The sequence below is a fragment of the Gossypium hirsutum genome, chromosome D08 (assembly GCF_007990345.1).
Source record: "Gossypium hirsutum isolate 1008001.06 chromosome D08, Gossypium_hirsutum_v2.1, whole genome shotgun sequence".
Classification (NCBI taxonomy): domain Eukaryota; kingdom Viridiplantae; phylum Streptophyta; class Magnoliopsida; order Malvales; family Malvaceae; genus Gossypium; species Gossypium hirsutum.
The window spans coordinates 45,065,713-45,086,679 of NC_053444.1; the positions used below are offsets into that span (position 1 = coordinate 45,065,713).

A 20,967-nucleotide genomic window follows, 5' to 3' on the forward strand; every position below is an offset into this window, starting at 1 on the left:
TGTTTACCAATAAAACCATTGTGCATTAGTGTGTTTTCTTTATGTATGGAATTCACTAAGTTTGTGTGAACTTACTCTATTATCTTTCCCTTCTCAGGCATGCTGATTGAAGGAAGAGATTCTGTTGAAGGGATACGCTAGAGAACTGTTATTAATGAGCCCTTTGTTTAATTTTGTATCATTCATGACCTTTTTGTGGGTGGCGTGTATATCTACTTTATAACCAGCTTGAATAATGATTTGAAACTGCTGTAAAAAATTTGTTATAAGAACTTTTATGAACTTTTGAAGTGTGTATTTTAATCTAAGGAATTGTGGATTATGAGATTGTCTTTTGACATATACACTAAACAATTTTGAATGTTGTTTTAACTGCCAATGATGCACTTGAAACTATTGCACGTTAATTAATTCATCTTGTGATTTATATAATCGATCAACTTATATAAGACTTTGCCAAATGTTTTAACTAAAGATGTTTACTTGGTGTACTACTAATTTGGTTGTTTTGTCTTTGTCATAATGAGGTTTATGCCAAGACCTCGATACTTGCAAAAATTTTCAAGTGTTTTTTTGAACTTGAATGATTTTTATCTTTTGACATACCATACCTAGACCCAAAGATCGGGTCAGGCGTGGGTGTTACATGGTAGTCCACACAAGTGGCGTATTGATGGAGCTGACGTGTTTGTGATTATCTTATAAGTTTAGAAACCAGTGTTGTACGCTAATAGGTTGAGCATGATTTAGGTATCATCCACCAGTTGATCTACGAACCAAAGTAAAATACTTGCCAACTATGGAAAACTAGTCGAATTCTTTTTCCTTATTGCTTGATAGTAATCATGGTGGGATAGTTTTTCTTACGAACTCGCTAAGTTCTCATGAACTTACCTAGTTTTTTCTTCCTTTCAGGTTCTTAGGTTAAGCATGGTGATCGAAGGAATATAGCCAAATCTACGGCCATTTGTAATCCTTTTTTATTTTCGGGGTTAACAAGTATTAACTGGGGGTGTTAGGTCAACTATTAGAAACTGTCAATTTGAAATTCTTAATATGTATTGAACATTAGTTTGAACACGTCGAATATTGAATGGAAGCCTTGTTGTCACAGTGCTATTTGTGACTTATTGATGTTAATTACGCAACTGCCAACAGTTAAATCTGTGCGTCTTTAAGCTTTTATATGCAATGAGTTGTTATTTTAAAATTGTGCTTCTAAATAAATATAGTTTTGAACAAATAGAATACCACTCTGGTAAAGAGGCTATCCTCTAAAATGGATAATGGTCTTTCTAATAAGAAAGGTAGATAGATGTGTTTTCTAATTAGGTCAACCTGTGATGCTCCATACCCGAATCCAACGATAGAGTCAAGTGTGGGGTGTTACAACATCATTGTTCTCTTTGACCACAATTTTGATCCTCTCTTTTTCTCATTTGAGAATGATAACTTCTTCCATCAAGAACTCGTTCAGTTGACATAATGCTTCCATGTTCTTCAACATACGACTGAACGTACCCTTATCAATGTCATTGTTTGAATTCGATGCTTTAATCACCAAAGGTGGATAGGGATAGAACGACCTTTCTTCTTAGATTTCATTATTGCAAACCATAGCTTAAGATCTACTTCAAAAAAACTCTTGAAGCCTGCTCTAATACCAATTGAAAAAACCTCGGTTTGTACTACATTTCAACTACGATAATCTGATTATTGGTGGAACTGAAAAACTTGGTTAACAGTTGTTTGAAAAATAATTTTGTTCTAACTGTTGTTAGAATAAAATCTGGGCAGAACCAGAGCGTTTGCATAATCAATCCAAAGCGCAAGTGAGCCAAAAAGATAAGAAAAGAGAGAATTGACACATGTATTTGTTAACACAGTTCGAATTCCCTAATCCTACATCTGCGGAGCCTCGCTTAGAGACTGATTTTATTCACCAATTGTCCGAATCACCTATTAGCTTAAGCTCAATCTACATTTTACACAAAGAAGTAATTGTAGCCTCAATACCGACCCCAATTGTACAAATCGCTCTCCCCCAAATATCTCACTTTACATAATTTCTCTCCATAACAAATCCCTACACAAGGGTGTGTCAAATACACCCCCTACACAACTAAAAAATAGTGTCGGTTAGTAGCCTATTTATATGCTGTCCAATGTGATCAACAATCAATGTTTTGATAGGCTTGAAACACTCCTTTAAATGTTGATTTTATCCATTAATTATCTTCAGTATTTATCTCACAATAGCCTTCATAAACAAGTTCTTCAACAACTTAAAAATACTCCTTTGAATAAATGTGAAATATATCTCAAAAAAAATAGCACTTGAACCACTAAGAGATAAAAGACTTTCATGTTTATTAAACCACCTTAAGGTTTTCGATTAGAAGACTTAGTATCCAAGTTGACCCATGCTTTTGTTTTGTCAAATATGCTATATTCAAATAGACCAAACTCAGATTGATTAAAACCTGTACAAGGTCCAAAACAATGGCCAAGCTGAGATTCAAGTTCGTTATAATGGGACATGGAACAAGTAGCAACAATTTTCTCAATAATAATAATTAGAATATCCAAATTGAAATATTATCCGAATTCACGAGATCTAAATGCACAAAGAAAATAATTGGGATATCCACAAATATTGGAATCTACACAATATATTGCCATCCCTAGTTTCAAGACATTTAAAATGTGTTTGGATGAAGAATTTTAAAATGATAATATTTATGATTATTTTGTTTGAATGAATAATTTTTTTAAAAAAATAATTATAAAAGAAGAATAACAATATAAAAAATAAACTATACAAAAAAATCAAAATGAATATAACTAAAGTCGTACAATATACAGGTATTTTTAAGAATATGAAATATACAATTATATATTATTGATTCAAGATTTACTGATTCAGTCGAAGATATGAATTTAATATTGATTTGAAAACGTGGTGCTTTGAACACAAAATGTCCACTATAAATAAAAATAAAAGGGGGAAATTTCCCACTAATCTGGTAATCTGATATTTATAAATGGAAACTCCAATCTCACTTGATCATGTGTGGGCACATGGTATGCAGATTGCATTACAAACCCAAGCCATATAATAACAGATTTATGCCATCACAATCTCCCTACTTTTTTCACCAGATGGAAAACTTTTTGCTTCTTATGTAATTTCATCCCCCCAACATTTACAATTTATTTTATTTTTGGATTATGATTTGGTTTAGATTAATTGATCTATTTAAATTTTAATATTTACGATGCATTTTATTTTTGGATTACTAGTTCTTTCATTAATACCAGTAAATAATGAATTTTTTATATTCGAAAGAGAATCACAAACATTCAAATTTGAACTCAAAATTAATTATCACTAGAAAATTTGGGTGATTCTACTTAATAAAGGGTTAAAATATTTAATTAACTGAAAATTAATATTTTGAACAATTTAAGTTGTTGAGCACATTTGATAACCCAAACTGAAAATTAATAGATAAAATTTTTTTCCACAAAAAAGTATGAAAAATAATAAGTAGATAGGGATATACTTATCGCTTAATAGAGAATAAATTTAATTATTTTTTATTTTATTTTATTTCATTTAAGATTTTATGATCTTTTATCAAACAAATCTAATTATATTCAATATTTTATTTTAAGTGATACCACCAAATAAATTTTATAAATTAATCCAACATTTAGTTTTTACTGCTTATTATTTCAAAACTTAATTTTTTTTTAAATTTAATTTTTCAGTTTATAAAATATAACTTAAGTTGAATGGATTTGTGACATGGGATATTATGTGAGCACTGTTTATTGGTGGGTACACATGTTAAAGTTTATTATTTTTAAAAATAAAAATTACAAGTATAATTTAAATTACAAATTATAAATATTGGATTAATTAAAGATAGAATTAACTCAATATAAAATATAATAAATTAAAATCTAAATATATTTGAAATAATAAGACTTAAATTCAAAGTAAAATAATTATAGTGACGTAAAACTTAAATTGTTTGACAATCAAATTTTTAACTACGAATCATGGGCAACACTCATGCCAAGCCCACTTTCTCGCAGTGAGGAAGCAAAACTTTTAGTTGCCCAAAGAGCCAAAAATATTTTTGTTCTCATAATATTTATTGATAATCCCAAACATAATTGGGGTTCTTATAATAATTATATTTGAACTATTATTCATTTTACGTGGAGTGATTTGCCGGGAGAAGATGCATTAGGTAAGCAATAGCCATGATGTTTTTGTCGGGAGTTAGTGGCCATTCTCGTGGATTTGCACGATTTCCACTTAAAGACTTATGGGCACATATCTAAGAAAACAAAAACACATTATTATTATTATTATTATTATTTGTTTTTTATGGATAACGATAAGTGGTGATCTTTACTTTATAATAACTTTGAAGTTATTGGCATTCAAGCATTTCACTCCAAGATATTATATATGTGTGTATTGCACGTATTCTTGGCGTTTGCAACGCCATATGTAATTTTTTTTTTATTTCAATCCTTAATTGGCATGATATGTTTTTTAGGTTTTAAACATATCATTTAATTAAAAGATTCGGTAGATTTGATAATCTATTTAGGCGTATTGTGTTTTATGTTATGTTTCACTTATATAATTATAAATATATTGAATGTGTTAAAAATTTTGTTGAATATTTATTTTTACGGGCTAGTTTAGTATTGTTTTTGAAAAGTGCCGTGGAAAAGTACTTTTAGAAAGTTTAGTTTAAGATTTGAGTATTTAACATTACTGTCAAAAAATACTTTTAAAAAATAAAATGTCTATTTTAAATAATATTTAAATTAATTAATATTATTATATTTTAGTAAGAATATAAAAAATTTATTATAACTTGTTAATATTTTAATATATGAAATATAAATTTTAAATATTTGTAAGCAATAAATATTAATTATTTATAAAATTTAATTAGAATATATAAATTATATTTTCAATATTTAAATATAACCATTAAATATTTGTAATTCGATATTAACACATTTTTATTATTTTAAAAAATATTTTTTTTAATGAATGATTTTAACACATTTGTAATTAAGCGCCAAGAAAAAAAAAGGGAAAGTACTATGTTATTGGAGAAGTGAAAAAGTAATTAAGTACTAAAAGTGCTTTTAGGAAGGAAAATCTAAAAATTTTAGCTTCTTCTAAACTAAACACGTGTTTATAGGGTCTTATGCAAGCCTGGCCCGTACGTGTAACCCCACAGAAAAGCAAGCTTGACTTGCGAGCCTGTCATGTGATCCGATCCAGTGAACTTATTACAATTTGAGCTGGTGATGGTAATTATCCTAACAAACTTTAAATACAAATATCATGTGTATTTTTTATAATCGTGTTAGTAATATTAATCAAATACAGATATTTTATTTTTATTATATCTAAAATTATTAAATTTAAATATAATTACTTGTGTTACAAGAAAGAGTTCAATTTTTGTTATATTAACTTAAATAAACAAGCCGAAGGTTGGAGGATTATATGGCCCTCAAGGCATAACACATCAACAAAAGGCAGTAAACATGTGCACAACCCTGTCAAGTCTACGGACCACTCATGCATTACGAAAGGATAGCCTCCAAGTCAGGTATAAAAGTTGGTAAATTTTCCTTTTACTGTTAGTTTGCTAAAATCTCTACTCATCTCTTACATTACCCAACAAATGTCCACAAGCGAAATTTATTTAAGGCATCTATCCAATCATACTATTTGTCACAATATTAAAATCTATTTTAATTGATAAAACATATATTCAGATATGAGCCCTATATTAAAAAAACTTGCATGTTTGTAATTAAAATGAAAAATACTTAAATACAAAAAATATAGACAAGAATGAAAGAAAAATCCAGTTGTATCTCATAAACTTATACAATCAAAACTTAGAAATTATTTTAATTAGAAAAAGAGTTTAACAATTATAATGACCTATTTGGTTCTTCAACTTTACAAAAAAATTCATTTTAGTCATTCATTTAATTTTTCGTTTTTTTAGTCCTTAAACTTGTGTTGTTTGTCAAATCACCCAAAATAGATGAAAAAATTAATGTTTGTTAACTTTGCTAACATGTCATACATGTGGATTTTCACGTGGATGCTATGTTAGTAATTAATTAATTTTTAAATTTTAAAAAGTTCAAAATAATTATAAAATTATTTTTTTAAAAGAAGTATTAAAATTATTAAAAAAGTATAAACATAAAAAATATTTCTTAAATCTTTTTTAAATTTTAAAAAATAACTAATTGTTAACGTGACATACTTGTGGCGATTCATGTGTATACCATATCAACAAAGTTAATGAACGTTAATTTTTCCATCTAATTTATGGCGATTTAACAAACAATGTAAATTTATGGGCTAAAAAAGGTAAAAAAAACAATTAAATGGAAAACCAAAATTATTCTTTTTTCAAAAAATAAAATAAAATTGGAGGCCAAAAAAGTCAACAGAAGATGCAATTGCATTATAAAATCCTTAATCTTTTACTATTTGCTTCAACACTGCTCCACATTTTAAATTTACCTTTATAGTCCTTACAAATATAAAAAATTTCAATGATTAAAAATTCACAATTTTATTTTACAACATTAGTTCCTATAATTTTAAAACATTTTTAAATTTTCTTTCATAATTTATATGAATATAAATACATTGTTCTAAATTTAATATTTACAATGAAAACACCTATTTCAATATTAAAAAGTAACAAAATTTTATATTTTTAAAAATAAAGTCTAACTATTTCAATATTTGCAATCCCATAAACACAATTTTATGTTTTACACTTACATAAAAACAATGTAATCTATCTATTTCAATATCAATATTCAATGTTAATATATAATTCTCAATATTAAAATATATTTTTTAGAAATTTTTTCGAAGACATTTAAATATATATATATTTAAACATTTAACTTTTATGTTCTTAATTATTTTTGTCATCATACAAACTATGTAAAAATTAAACATTTATATTTTTTTTCTTTCTCAATCATGGTATTAACGAAAAATTACAAATTCTGTAACAAATTTGTAATAAACAAATATAAAATATTAAAGTTGATAAATACAAATTCATTAATCCATGCATCGCATGAGATAAAAAAAACTAATTATATAGATTACAACATATTGGCACCAATGTATGTAATGATTATATGTATTAATTAAAATATATTAATTTGTTTTATAAATTTTATTAGTAATATGATAAATAAGTTTAAACAAAATATTTCAATAATAAAAAGAATAAAATTAATAAATGATATTTTTGGACTAAATGCATTTCAAATATTAAATGTGATATATAAACGATCGAGAAAGGATTGTATGAAACTGTGATTTCACGTCATTCATATTCCCTTCTAATAGGAGAATGATAAATCAGATTTTTCTCTTGTTTTTCAGCCTTTCTCCCTGAAAAATTCAAATCCAACTAAAAACGCTAAAAACCAGGAGGAAAAAGCTGATTTACCCGTCTCTTATTGGAAAGGGATAAGGATGGCATGGAATCACAATTTCATACAATTCCTTCTCATAAATGATAGAGATTGGTATTTTATTTTATTAATAAAATATAAGGAATAAAATTACGTGAAAAAAGTAATATTGAATGATTAAATTTTGTTACATGAATCATACATAATGATAAAATATGAATTGATGTAATTTTAAAAAAATTGTATGTAATAAATATGTTGACTTAATTTTTTTCTAATTAACTTAAAAGCTATGGATTGATTGACACGTGTAATTCAGCCATTTTTTAGATATTGCGATATAAAAAAAAATTTAACTTAAACTGCCAATTGACGTAAATATAATTATAACATGTAAATTTGCTCTCTTTATGTGTAACTTCATATTGCTACATGTAAATATAAATATATATGATGTTACTAATATCATCAAATAAGAAGTGAAATAAGGGGCTTTTTCTTTGGGGGGAGGTCCTGTTCTAAGTTTTTTTCTTGATAAGAAAATTTATGGGATTTTTATGTGGTTTTTGTTTTAATTGTTGAGAGAGATGAGAAAGGTGTATAGTAGGCAATGGGTTCTACTAAGGCACTCGCAAAGAAATCGTAATAATGTAATGTCGAGAAAAGCTGTTTCAATATCAATGCACCTTGGAGAGAGTTTTGCAAATGCTTGAACTTTTGGCCATTTGTCCAAGAGTGCTCAAGTCATGAAACTTGTAAACAACCTTGTGAAAACTCCACAAATGGTTGCCAAGATGCAAGAATTTAGCAAAGAAATGATCAAGGCAAGGGTTATTGAAGAAATAGTAGCATTGAATTCGGAAATAACCGATGAAACTGCAGCGCAGCTGTGAGGGCATCTTCCCAAAAATAAAGCACTTCTCGTAATTGCATGCTTGAGTTTGATCCTGAACTTTTCATCTTCTTTATGCTGTTCTTTGGTTGTCTATCAATTCATATTGTGCTTCGTATTGAATAGTATTACTCTATGAAAGGGCACTTTGACCTCGTGTATCCCAACATTCAATGGTGACTATGGATTTTACTGTAGAGCAGTAGGCCGATTGCTTAAAAAAGGAAGTGAAATGACACACATCTCCCACCGAATCTTCTCACAGAGCAGAATATAGTGATGCCATGTGTCAAAATAAAAATAATTATTTTAGTTTTAACCAAAAAGGCATGACAACTGGTACGATACCATGATGCCATGTGTTAAAATAAAATATTTTCATAAGAATAAAATTAACAACGTAGTATCTTCCAACAATGCTCTATGTCCGAAAAATAAATGTAAATATAAAATTATTTTTAAAATAAAAAATATGTTTCTTTTTCTCTTTTTAATTTTTTTTACTTTCTATTTTTTGAAAGTTTTAAATAACTACTCTTACATGTTTTCTTTTAATCTTTTAATTTTCTAAGTATATTCAAGTATTATAATTTTTTAACAAATAATTTTAAATTTTATTCTTTATATTTGTTTTAAATTTTTATTATAGTTTATTATTTTTTAAATAATTCAATAGTAGGATATCAATAATATCAAATTGTTAAATTTTTATATTCAAAATTTATTTTTATTTCTTATATTCTAAAATTAATTTAAATTCAAATTTTACTCTTTCACTTTTATTTCAAAAAAATATTGTTGTTTCAAAACATGGCACCATTATGTAATGCCATGTGTCAAGCTATAATTAGTGAGACGTGCCACATCACTTCTTATTTAACGTTATAACAGAACAATTTAGCGGAAAAAAAATTATGTATTACAATCAACATTTAAAAAAAATATGAATACTAAGAGTCTATTTGATTGCCAGTAAAATATTTTCCGTAAAATGATTTCTGAAAAATGTTTTACTTTTCTGTAAAATGATTTACTGGAAAATATTTTCTGCTGCTTGGCAGATTTTTTGAAAATATTTTCGGAAAAGTTGTTTTTACATATATTAATATATATTAATAAATTTTTATATTTTAAATTATTTTTACATATATTGCAATGATTTATTTATAATAATACTCAATTATTAAGCTACAATATTAATCGTTATAAATTGAAAAAAACTAATATCAAATAAATTATTTGTAATTGTGTTAAAAAAACAAGTATTGAATAATTAAAAAAACAAGTTACTGGAAAATCGATAAACAGAAGCAATTTTCTACCGGAAATGAAGGAAGGAATGAAGGAGGCGATAGAGAGGAGAGCACGGAAAATGTCTTACGGAAATTGAAAGGGTAAGACATTTTCCCTAAAATGTAACCCATTTTCCCTTGTTTTGGAGTTCATTTTCCAAATGGAAAATGTTTTCCGCCAACCAAACGCTGGAAAAGTTGTAAATGATTTTCTGGAAAATCAATTCCGTCAATCAAACAGACCCTAAGATTTACTATAATTTAAGTAACATTTTTTTCTGTTATTATCCCTGTTTGTAATACACTATGGATTTATACTTTTAACACCTGCTGAATGCTTGATCAACTTGTTTAATTTATCAAGAACCAATCCAACATATATGAACCTATAATATCAGCATTTCTTACTTTCATGAATCAAAAAGAGAAACTATGGTTGAAGATTTTTTTCACATAAAAGATGATGAGATTGGAAGTTAGCCTTTTTAATCTAAACATTGAATTAAATGATGGACCGACTGAAGATTCGAATTTTATAATAAAAAGAGAAAAGAAAAATAATGGTAATTAGATGAAAAAAGTTAGGAGTGCTATACAAACAAGTTTCTATAATAACACTGAGATTATTAAAGAAGGAAAGATCGATTTCTAACTTCAAGTTTGTGTGGATGCTGAAAAAGTTGCAATTGGATATGTGGGGTTGATGATAATAAGTTACTGAAATAGGAAAGTGTTCTATATATTGCTACCTGATGACCCCCATGAAAGTTACGACAAGTCCCCCTACATATATTATATATATATGAATAGAGAACAAATTAACTTCCTTAGTGCACTGCTCAAGGTTTATATGTATATTATACGCATTGGCAGGAACTTGAACTTCTGCTTATTATGCAAATCTGGTAAAAGTAAAACCATACATTGTTTTACCTGTATGCTTCATTACTGAAATCCACTTCTCTGGCAGATTAATTTATGAAAAGCTTAATTCCACATCATGCTAATATAGTAGTAGACGAAGCACTGCAAGTTCAACACTGATAGGGGAACTGAATCCATTATTTAGCCAGCAGTACTACTGCAGACATACTATTGAGAACTGCAGGCAATCAGGCAATATACTTAAACTTATAAAGGAGGAAGCATTACTTCTCACCAAACAGGTAACCCAGAGATGAATCTCCACCAGGAACCGACTTAACTTTTGTTGATGGGCGATCCTGAAATTCCATAATACACAGTTACTTAGGTTAAAAGCTAAATGAAGAGCTAATACCATAGGTTTCGACATATATTTGGTAACTAACAACTCACAGTTATGAAGTTCCCTGAATTCTGTCCTTGAGCCCTATGGTAATTGTTGGTGTTGCTGAAGTTTTTCTCTTTCTGGTTCTTTGAACTTGATTTATTGGGAGCTGGGGGCATCTCTGCGGTAACATCTATCCCATATGAGGGCTGGATAGGTGGTGCCACAGTTGGTGCACTTTGCTGCTCATCATCACCAAAGAGGTAGCCCAAGGAACTTTGGCCGCCTCCGTAGCTCCCACCTCTACTCATAGTTTTGGTTACTGCAGGATTTAGCTAACAAGTAAACTTCAGACAAGGGAAAGAAAGAAAGGGAATAAAAACCCTAATATATGTTAGGTCTGTGTATTTATGGATGGAATGACTAGCTTATAATATATATGTTAACCTGGGATACTGATTAACTGCACCATACCTACTAGGCCAATTGTGTACATTAGTAATAAACAGTAAAAAATACATGGTTTAATATTGCAACTTGCAATATAACTGGGAATCCATTATTTTGATCCAACTTCTGACTTGTTTGGTTAGGAATATAATAATATAAGTAAAAAATTTACTTATTACATAAGTATTACAATAATAATTAGAAAAAAAAATAGTTAAAACTAAAAAAATAAAATAAAATCTTTTCAAAATATGAAAAAAAAATTCATTCTCTTTTTTCAAAATAAATCATGTATTTTACATCAAATTAATTTATTGCTAATTAAAATATGTTGCATTATAAAGTTTCATCATATGAATCATGAAAATCTTTTATCTCTATTTCATCAGGCACATCAATTTACAGTGATTAATTACCCATCCTGTCTATGAGTTAAAAGAGTATCTGAATACCACAAAAAAGCATGCTTTAGTTTCAACATAAAGCACCAAAGAGCAAAACCAGACATGTCGATGAGTATGGTATAGAAATTATCTTCAAGCAGGTGTTGCCTGCTTTCTCCTACAAACCTCCTTAGGTTAGGGAAGCTTAAGTGAAATTTCAGAAGGAAATTATATCATAAAAAAGGGCATTGGGGTTGAATATATTAAGTTGCTGAAATTGTCTGACAGAAGAAAAAGTACTGTCCAAAAGTATTATATAATGTTTTTGAGCTAATGCTTCAATACCTAAATCAGATCAATTAATCCTTCAGCAGCTCGTCCACCAAGGACATCAACAATTATATATATGTTTTTCTCTGATACATTTCTGAGATGCCAAGATATAGTGTTTATGTGACAAAACATAACTCAACCACCATAACATACAAGTTAGAACAAAAAATGACCCTAAAACTGTCCCAAGGTAAAGTTGCAGAGATGAGTTGGTTAAGTGTTCAAATCAGGTGGGATCTATCAGTCATCGAAACTAATACAATAAACCATAATTGTAGGGATTAGTGGGTTTTAGTTGAATAGAAGGTTGACACGTAAGGGACATTAGAATTGCTTAAGGCACGGTCATTACCTAATACATGGTTAACATTGGAGGGCCATTTGGGGCTGAACTGTTGAAGCATCTAGCATTCCAGCTGGACTTACCATCTTTGCAACTTACGTTGTCCAATCAACCAATCAAAGTCAGCGAATTAAGGTGAGGATACCACACTATAAAAAGTACAAATAAAACAGGGATTTTACTATACAAAGATAAATATGGCATATCAATCATGGATTGGATTCATGACGCTTTACAAAGCACATTATTTAAACAGGGAGTGAGAGTAAACAGGGTTTAATCAAGAGAATGGGTGCCTTTAACACAACATATGCAAAAGGAAATCATAATTTGATTGGTGCTATTGATAGTGTTGCAAAATGGGCCCATTACTGACTTGTCTTCCTCTCTCTTTCTCTCTCTCACACACACACAAAAAAAAAGAAAAAGTAAAGAATATGAAAAAGGAAGTAAGCTAGTTTGATTCAGATGGTAAGGTCTGGTAGGAAACAAGCTTGTAGGCCAAAGGAATCCAGCTTCCAGCTAATGCTCAATTACTACAACATTTCAGAAGGATAGAGAACAAATTAGAGAGAATGAATTTTACTGAGAAATTGCTTAGTAATCTTTTCTTGCTTGAATCAATACATTGCTGATGTTTATATACATGAATAAGAGTAACTGCTCCTAACCAACTACAAACTAGACTAAGCAACTGAATGATAACAAACTAACAACTCTATACTAACAGTCCCTATACTCTAACATTCACCCAGCTTCCACAATAGGTAAGACCCGAAATAATCTTCGAAAGCGAGCAAAAATAGAGGCAGAGAGTGGTTTAGTGAGAATATCTGCAACTTGGTCACAGGCTGGCACTTCGCCAACAACTAGGGAGCCAGTAGCCACTTTTTCGCCAACAAAAAATAAGTCAAGTTCGACATGTTTCAATTTGGAGTGTAAGACCAGATTAGCTGCAACAGCAACTAATATTCAGCAAAGAAGTTAACCAAGCAATATCACTAGTACCAGCAGTTAAGCTCCGATATTCAGCCTCTGCCATGGATTGAGAAACAACTTGTTGTTTCTTGGAGCACCATGAGATAGATGTATGACCAAAGTAGACACAATAGCCTGTCGTAGAACGACGGCCATCAAAATCTAGACCCCAGTTGGCGTCAGCATAACCAACTAAAGACAGCCTATCGGATTGATGAAAAACCAGCCCATGATTAATAGTGCCATGTAAATACCACAAGATACGTTTTAATGCTACCAGATGGACTGTAGTAGAGGCATGCATGAACTGGCACATACGATTTACCGCATATGCAATATCCAGCCAAGTTAAGACCACATATTGAAGAGCACCAGCAAGACTTCTGTATTCAGTAGGATCAGCAAGACGATCACCCTCATCCTTAGACAGAGTAGATGAACTAACCATCGGCGTATGAACACTCTTTACATTTGTCAGAGAACATCTGTCAAGAAGGTCTCGAATGTATTTGCGTTGGTACAAGTAGAGACTTCCAGTAGATGAACGACTTATTTCAATACCTAAAACATAATGGAGGTCGCTCATATCCTTTAGAGAAAATTCGTTATGAAGATGATGAACAAAACAATTTATTTCGGCTGTCAAACTTCCAGTAATAATAATATCATCCACATAGACCAAAACATAGACGATGGACTTGGTTGTAACTTTAACAAACAAGGAAACATCAGATTTTGATAAGACAAAACCAGTAGAAACAAGGAACTATTTTAATTTGTCAAACTAGGCACGGGGAGCTTGCTGTAATCCGTACAATGCCTTTGTTAGACGACATACCAAAGGCTCACCATTTGGTCCATATTGAACATAGCTTGGAGATTGTTGTATAAACAATGTATCAGTGAGATCTCCATTTAAAATGACATTGTTGACATCGACTTGACGGAGTTGCCACCTATTTAATACAACAACAGATAGTACGGTTCGGACAGTAATAGGTTTAACCACCAGACTAAAGGTTTCCTTGAAGTCATATTCAAGTACCTGCGAACATTCCTTTGCTACCAACCGTACCTTTTGTCGATCAACCGACTCATCAGGATTCTTCTTGATTTTGAAAAGCCATTTGCACCCAATTGCTTTTCGACTAGAAGGTAGAGGAACAAGTTCCCAAGTAGAGTTGGCCATTAAAGCATTAAATTCAGCTTGAACTGCTAATTTCCACTCCTTATGAGCAAGAGCTTCCTCAACAGAGCGTGGCTCAAAATCTACAGCTTCTACTAACAAAGCCTTGGGTTTGAATATTCTTGCCTTAGACCGAGTAACCATAGTGTGAGTATTTCTCAGAGGAAGAGAAGGAATATTTGGAGACACATTGGTTTGACCAATCGGACTAGCTTATGCCAATGGAAGTGGAAGACGATACTTCTCATGATCTGTTCCTAATTCAGCCGACGAAACAACTGAGACGGGTTGTCTTGGACGGCACGCAGTTGGTAATCTAACCGATACAGACTGTATAGGATCACAAATTGGAGCAGGAGACAGAGGTACAGTAGGTGGCGATACAGTAATACTACTAGGTTTTATGGTGGATCGGACAGCAGAAGGTCGAACAATAGGACTATATGTGGGACTACTAAAAGAAGACGGAACAGTTGCTAGAGCAGGCAAAGGAATCAAGAGTCGACGTTCATCAAATACAACATGGCGAGAAGCAATAACCTTACCATCTGGTGTAAGACAATGATAGCCCTTATATTGAGAGCTATACCTCAGAAGCATACACGACTGTGAACGAAAATCTAGCTTGTGTTGCACAAAAGGATGCAAATACGGAAAGCAGCAACAACCAAACACCCTTAAGTGATCATACGTAGGTTCACGACCATGAAGAATTTGATACGTTGATTGACCTTTTAGGACCGGAGTGGGCAGACGATTGATAAGGTGAACAGCACTAAAGAACGCATATCCCCAATAATCCATAGGAAGATTGGTCTGGGCTAAAAGTGTAAGACCGGTTTCCACAATGTGCCTGTGTTTACGCTTAGCAACCCCATTCTGTTTTGAAGTATGTGGGTAGGAAAGACGATGAAGAATCTCATGACTGGCTAGAACCGATGTAAAAGCTCGAAACTTACCACCCCAATCACTTTGAAATTTTTTAATATTCTTCCCAAACTGAGTGGCGATCATCTTCTGAAATTGAAGAAAACACTCAACTGCTTGAGATTTACGTTTAATCAGATAAACCTAAATAAACCGACTACACATGTCTACAAATGAAGCATAATACAGATTACCCTACAGGCAACAGGAGTCGCTCCCACAAATCAGAAACAACCAGTTCAAACAATTCCATATATTCAGTAGTAAAATGTGAAAATGGCAGTTTATGTGATTTCCCTTTTTGATAGACAATACAAATATTATCAAGAAATTTTTTATTAGAAACAATTCCGTAACACCCCTTACCCGAGACCATCGCCGGAATCGAGTACGAGATGTTATCCAACTTAACTTACCAATTCGGAGCATAAAAATTTGCTTTAAAAATTAAATTTACTGTTCACAACAAAACTGTCCATCTGCGCGACTGTCAATAATTTAATTATATCTTGAATTACAAAACTCGAAATTTAAATCCGTAAATTTTTCCTGAAACTAGACACATACACCTTTTTACCATAAAATTTTTATAATTTTTGGTTTATCCAATTAGTACAGTTTATTCATTAAAATCTCCCCTGTTTCACTACTTGACAGTTCTGACCTCTTGGGACTAAAAATCAATTATCTCATTGTACAGAATTCATATAAGGTTATAATTTGTTTATTTTGAAAATAGACTCACTAAGGAATCTAAAAATATAAATTATGACCTATAATTCTTTCTGTGAAATTTATAATGATTTTCTAAAGTCAGAACAGGGGACTGCAAAAACCATTCTGACCCTGTCACACTAAAATTCAATTATCTGAAAATATAAAATTTATTTTCCTACACCGTTTCTTTTATGTAAAAATATACTTGATAAGATTTAATTATATATATCATTAAATCTCTAATTACATTTCTACTATTTATGGTGATTTTTCACATTCACGTCACTGCTGCTGTCAAAGAAACTGCTTCTTTGTATTAACTACCATTTACACATATATAACACCAAAACATAATCTTTACTAACCATTTCAATAGCTAATCTTAGCCATATCATATGAACATACTAAAAATGTTTAAGACTTTATACATGCCATAGCTTTAAACATTCTGAAAAACACATAATACCGAGATGGTTATGATAGTGTGATACGAGCTCCGACGATCCCCAATTTGAGCAAGCTTAAATCACTATAAAACAAAGGAAAGGAGAAAATGTGTAAGCTACAAATAGCTTAGTAAGTTACATGTAAACAATAATTAATCATTTAATAATTAACACTTTTAACATATAACTAATCAAAACATTTCTTAGCAATTTCAATCACTTACTCATGCACAATCTTACCAATTCACTTGCATATACATTTTCACACTTAACATTTATCACATATGCTCAATTCTTTCAATTGTACTTGCATACACACTTCATTTCATATTCACTTTAACTCATTATTAATCCCGTTGAACACTCGAAATATACACAGATACGTAGAGATTTAGCACATAAGTGCCACACTAATATGTAGCCGAAGCTACCACTGATCAATAACACTGGAAATGTCCACGGGCCTGCTCACACAAGCTGTCAGGTGTCTGCAACACATGCTAGATCACCCAACACCCGGGACTCACTGTAACACTGATCTCTAGTGACATGTCACTTGTATCCACTTCTATTCCTAAGTTCAACCGGGAATTTACACTTAACACTTTATCACTTGAATAATTCATGAACAATTTTCCTTCCACATTCAATATTAATTCACATATCAAATATAATCACAATTTATAAAAATATAACTATTATTTACACGTAAGTTACCTCGGATGCAAAATGACTATTTTTGTAAATTAGTCGATAACCTTCTCTTTTCCCTGGTCACTTCCACTATTTCTTCTTTCTTGATCTATATTAACACAATTTAATGCATTTTATCAATATTCCATTCAAATACAACTCATACACAATATTTTGACGAACTTACATTTTTTTCACATAACTTTTCAAAAATTCCACTTTTGTCCCAAAGCTCGTAAAAATAAAATTCACTAAATTCTTAAATTTCAAACTTCACTAAATCATATTTCATGCTCATAACAGCCCCCAATTTCACAAAATGACAACTTCATGCACACTTTACCATCTTTCACAATTTAGTCCTTTTTCAACATTTTCATTGAAATTCGTCTAGTAAAACTTGTAATTAACACTTCAAACATTCATTATCTAACATCACTAATCAATTTACAATTGTATCATGAATGGGTCAATTTTTAAACTTTAATTTCATTTAAATTAAATGTTAGAAACATGAAATTCAAGCTTCAATAAGCATAAAAATACAAAAATAATTAAAAACGGGGCAAGAAATCAATTACAATTGAGCTTAGAAAAATCAAGAACCCTAGCTATGGTGACATGAATTTTTTGGCAGCAAACGTCTGATTTTGAAGAAGATGGACACTTATTTTCACTTTATTTTGTCTTTTTCTCAATTTGGACAAAAATACCCTTGACCCATTACTTAGATATTTTTCTAGAATTACCCTTTTGTGTCCATATTACTAATTTATGGTCTAATTGCCACATAAACACTTCCAATTTCATGCAATAATTCAATTAAGTCATTTAATCACTAATTAGACACACTTTTCATTTTTCTCAATTTAGTCCTAAAAATTCAATTAGGCACTAAATCATTAAAATTTCCTATACATATTTTCACACAATATCAATCAATCGGAAATTAATAAAACTTTATAAAATTAAACTATTTCACTTCAGATTTGTGGTTACGAAACCATTATTCTGATTAGGCCCTATTTCAAGCTATCACAAATTCGACACTTGTTAAGAAAACGTTTAACAATTGAAGTAGAAGGGTGACCAAGTCTTTTAAGCCACAATGTAAAGACATCATCACCTGACTGTCAATCTTGAATCCCAGTGTTGTGAATAGAAGGAAGTGAAACGGATGGAATAAACAGACCAGCCAAAAATTGATAGAGACCATCACGAACTCGGCCTCGTAGCAAAGTTTCCAGTGTCTGAATGTCCTTAATAACACAATAAGATGGATGATATTCAAAAAATACATTATTGTCCTTAGTAAACTGAGAGACAAACATAAGATTTTTTCGGATGCTTGGTGTCGAAACCATTTTTAGATTTGAAAAAACAGGGGGATCGACTTTGAAAAATGAAAAATAGGGAGTCGCCACCAATATTTTATTAAGGTGTGACCAGTTCACCATTAAAAATAATTTTAAGGTTTGCGAATTTTGAGAAAACAGGTTCGGGAGTCAGTTATGCACGAGGAAGGGTTAGCACCCTCGTGAAGCCCAAAATTGGTACTAAATTGATTGTTTAATGTCTTAATATTGAGATTTAAAAAATTTCAAAATACAATCCTTATTATTTTTATTCATTATGCAAAAGATGCTCGTATAAATCGATGTGAATGCTAAAGACCATCTCGTCGCAAAGTACTAAAATGTCATACCCAATGCATTAGGACACGCCATTTTTAGTCATTGAGAAAGAGCTTGTCTTTTTTCCTTTCAAAATTTTTTTGAAGTTAAAAAGGGATATTCAATTGCTTGAAATCAGGTGGAAAGTCGAAACCCAATACGTTAGAGCACGATTCCTCAAGATTTCTAGCATTGAACACAACCCTTATTATTAAAAAAAAACCTCCTTTCGAGAAGATGACATGTGGCATCCAATGCATTAGGACACGTAGTGTCAAATTCCGAGAACGAGTTTTTATTTACGCGTCTTGATTGTAGAAAATTTTCGATCATTTAGATTCAACGAGAAAAATTAGAACCCAATGCGTAGGGCCCCATTTTCTCGAGAATTCCAAATGTCGAGGGTTGCATTATTTTGAAAACTCTTTTTTGGATAAAAATGCTTTTGACGTTAGAATGTTATGAAATGTAATCTTTTGAATAAATAAAACAATGGAAGAATAACCTACAACACGAAATAGTAATTCATAAATTGAAATGCGCACCAATGAACCATAAGTAATTAATGAACCAATAATATCGTACTTATAAGGACCATAGTTACATGCAAATACTACATCTAAAAGCTAAAGAATTAAAATCAATAATATATACACATATATGCACATATATGAAAGTATACATACAAAAATATGTACATATACATGATGAAAATTTGAAACAAATAAAAAATAGTGTTTAAATAAATACCACCTAAATTAATAGTATCTAAATAAATCTTAAAGCAAACCAAAATACATAAAATAATATATGTATTAATTTCGACAAATCATATGCAAAATGATAACCTTAGTATAAATAATAATATATATATCCACATATACGAAAGGTTGAAATAAACAAAATATGTAATAAAATGTGGTTAAAAAATTTATAATAAAATAATTTTAAATAAGTAAAAAGTATATGATAATAAGTTTTAAATGGCAAATGTAGGTTGATTTGGAGCCATTAGTATAGGATAAAAATTTAATTATTTAATATATAAAATAATACACTAAACGACCAAACTCAATAATTTTTAAAGAAAATCGAAACAACACGTAAAAGTTTAAAATGATATATAGGGGAAATAAAACATTAAAGATAAACAGAGAAGAAGGAATCAAATTAAACTAATTAACATGTATATACTAAATAAGAAAAATATGAAAAGCAGTACTTAATTTAAAACATTGGACAATAAGTAGTTAGACAAATTAATAAAATTTAAAAGAAGAATAAAACAAAGATATTAAACAGATTAATGAACCATAGACAAAATAATCGAAGGACCACATCGAAATCAAAACTAAATTACAAGAAAAAAAAGAAAAAAAAAACAAAACAGAGGGCCCGAATGTGATGCGCGAATGACATCGGGGTCAAGTGGGAAATATTCCCTATTCCCAAAACGCAGCACCTTTAATATGGACCGGAGCAACATCGAATCAAACATATGGGGTCAAATCAGAAAAGAAAAAGGATCGGATTGGAACCACACAGAAAAAAAAAGGGACCAGTGGCACAAATAGCCCGTTTGGCTTTAAGACGCTCGGATCCTTCGCCCACTGGGTCGGGTAGTCGGGTTGGAGGCCAATCTAGGTCAGTACGGCGTCGTTTTGGAGCCACAGATCAGACTCCAAACGGCGCCGTTTAGACATCCCTTGAGAAACAAAAATAAAAGTAAAAATAAACCCTAAAAGCTGTTCAGCCATCCACAAGAACAGATAAAAAAAAGAAATTCTTTGTTCCCCCCTCTCCCCTTTTGCATCGTTCTCGGGTTAGAACCATTCACGGTTCTTCCGGTAGCCGTGAAACCGCCAATGACGTCTGGGTCACTGAGGTAGG

General features: G+C 30.6%; 1 protein-coding gene across 1 annotated transcript; it reads right to left on the reverse strand.

Annotated features, from left to right (window-relative positions):
- Positions 1-10,522: 10,522 nt before the first annotated feature.
- On the reverse strand, positions 10,523-11,412 carry LOC121220096 (protein SPIRAL1-like 5). Its single transcript, XM_041099288.1, has 2 exons — positions 11,017-11,412; positions 10,523-10,922 (listed from the first exon to the last, which is right to left on the reverse strand). The coding sequence occupies exons 1-2, from the start codon at positions 11,257-11,259 to the stop codon at positions 10,848-10,850; spliced, it is 318 nt and encodes a 105-aa protein (XP_040955222.1). The 5' UTR covers positions 11,260-11,412; the 3' UTR covers positions 10,523-10,847.
- Positions 11,413-20,967: the final 9,555 nt, after the last annotated feature.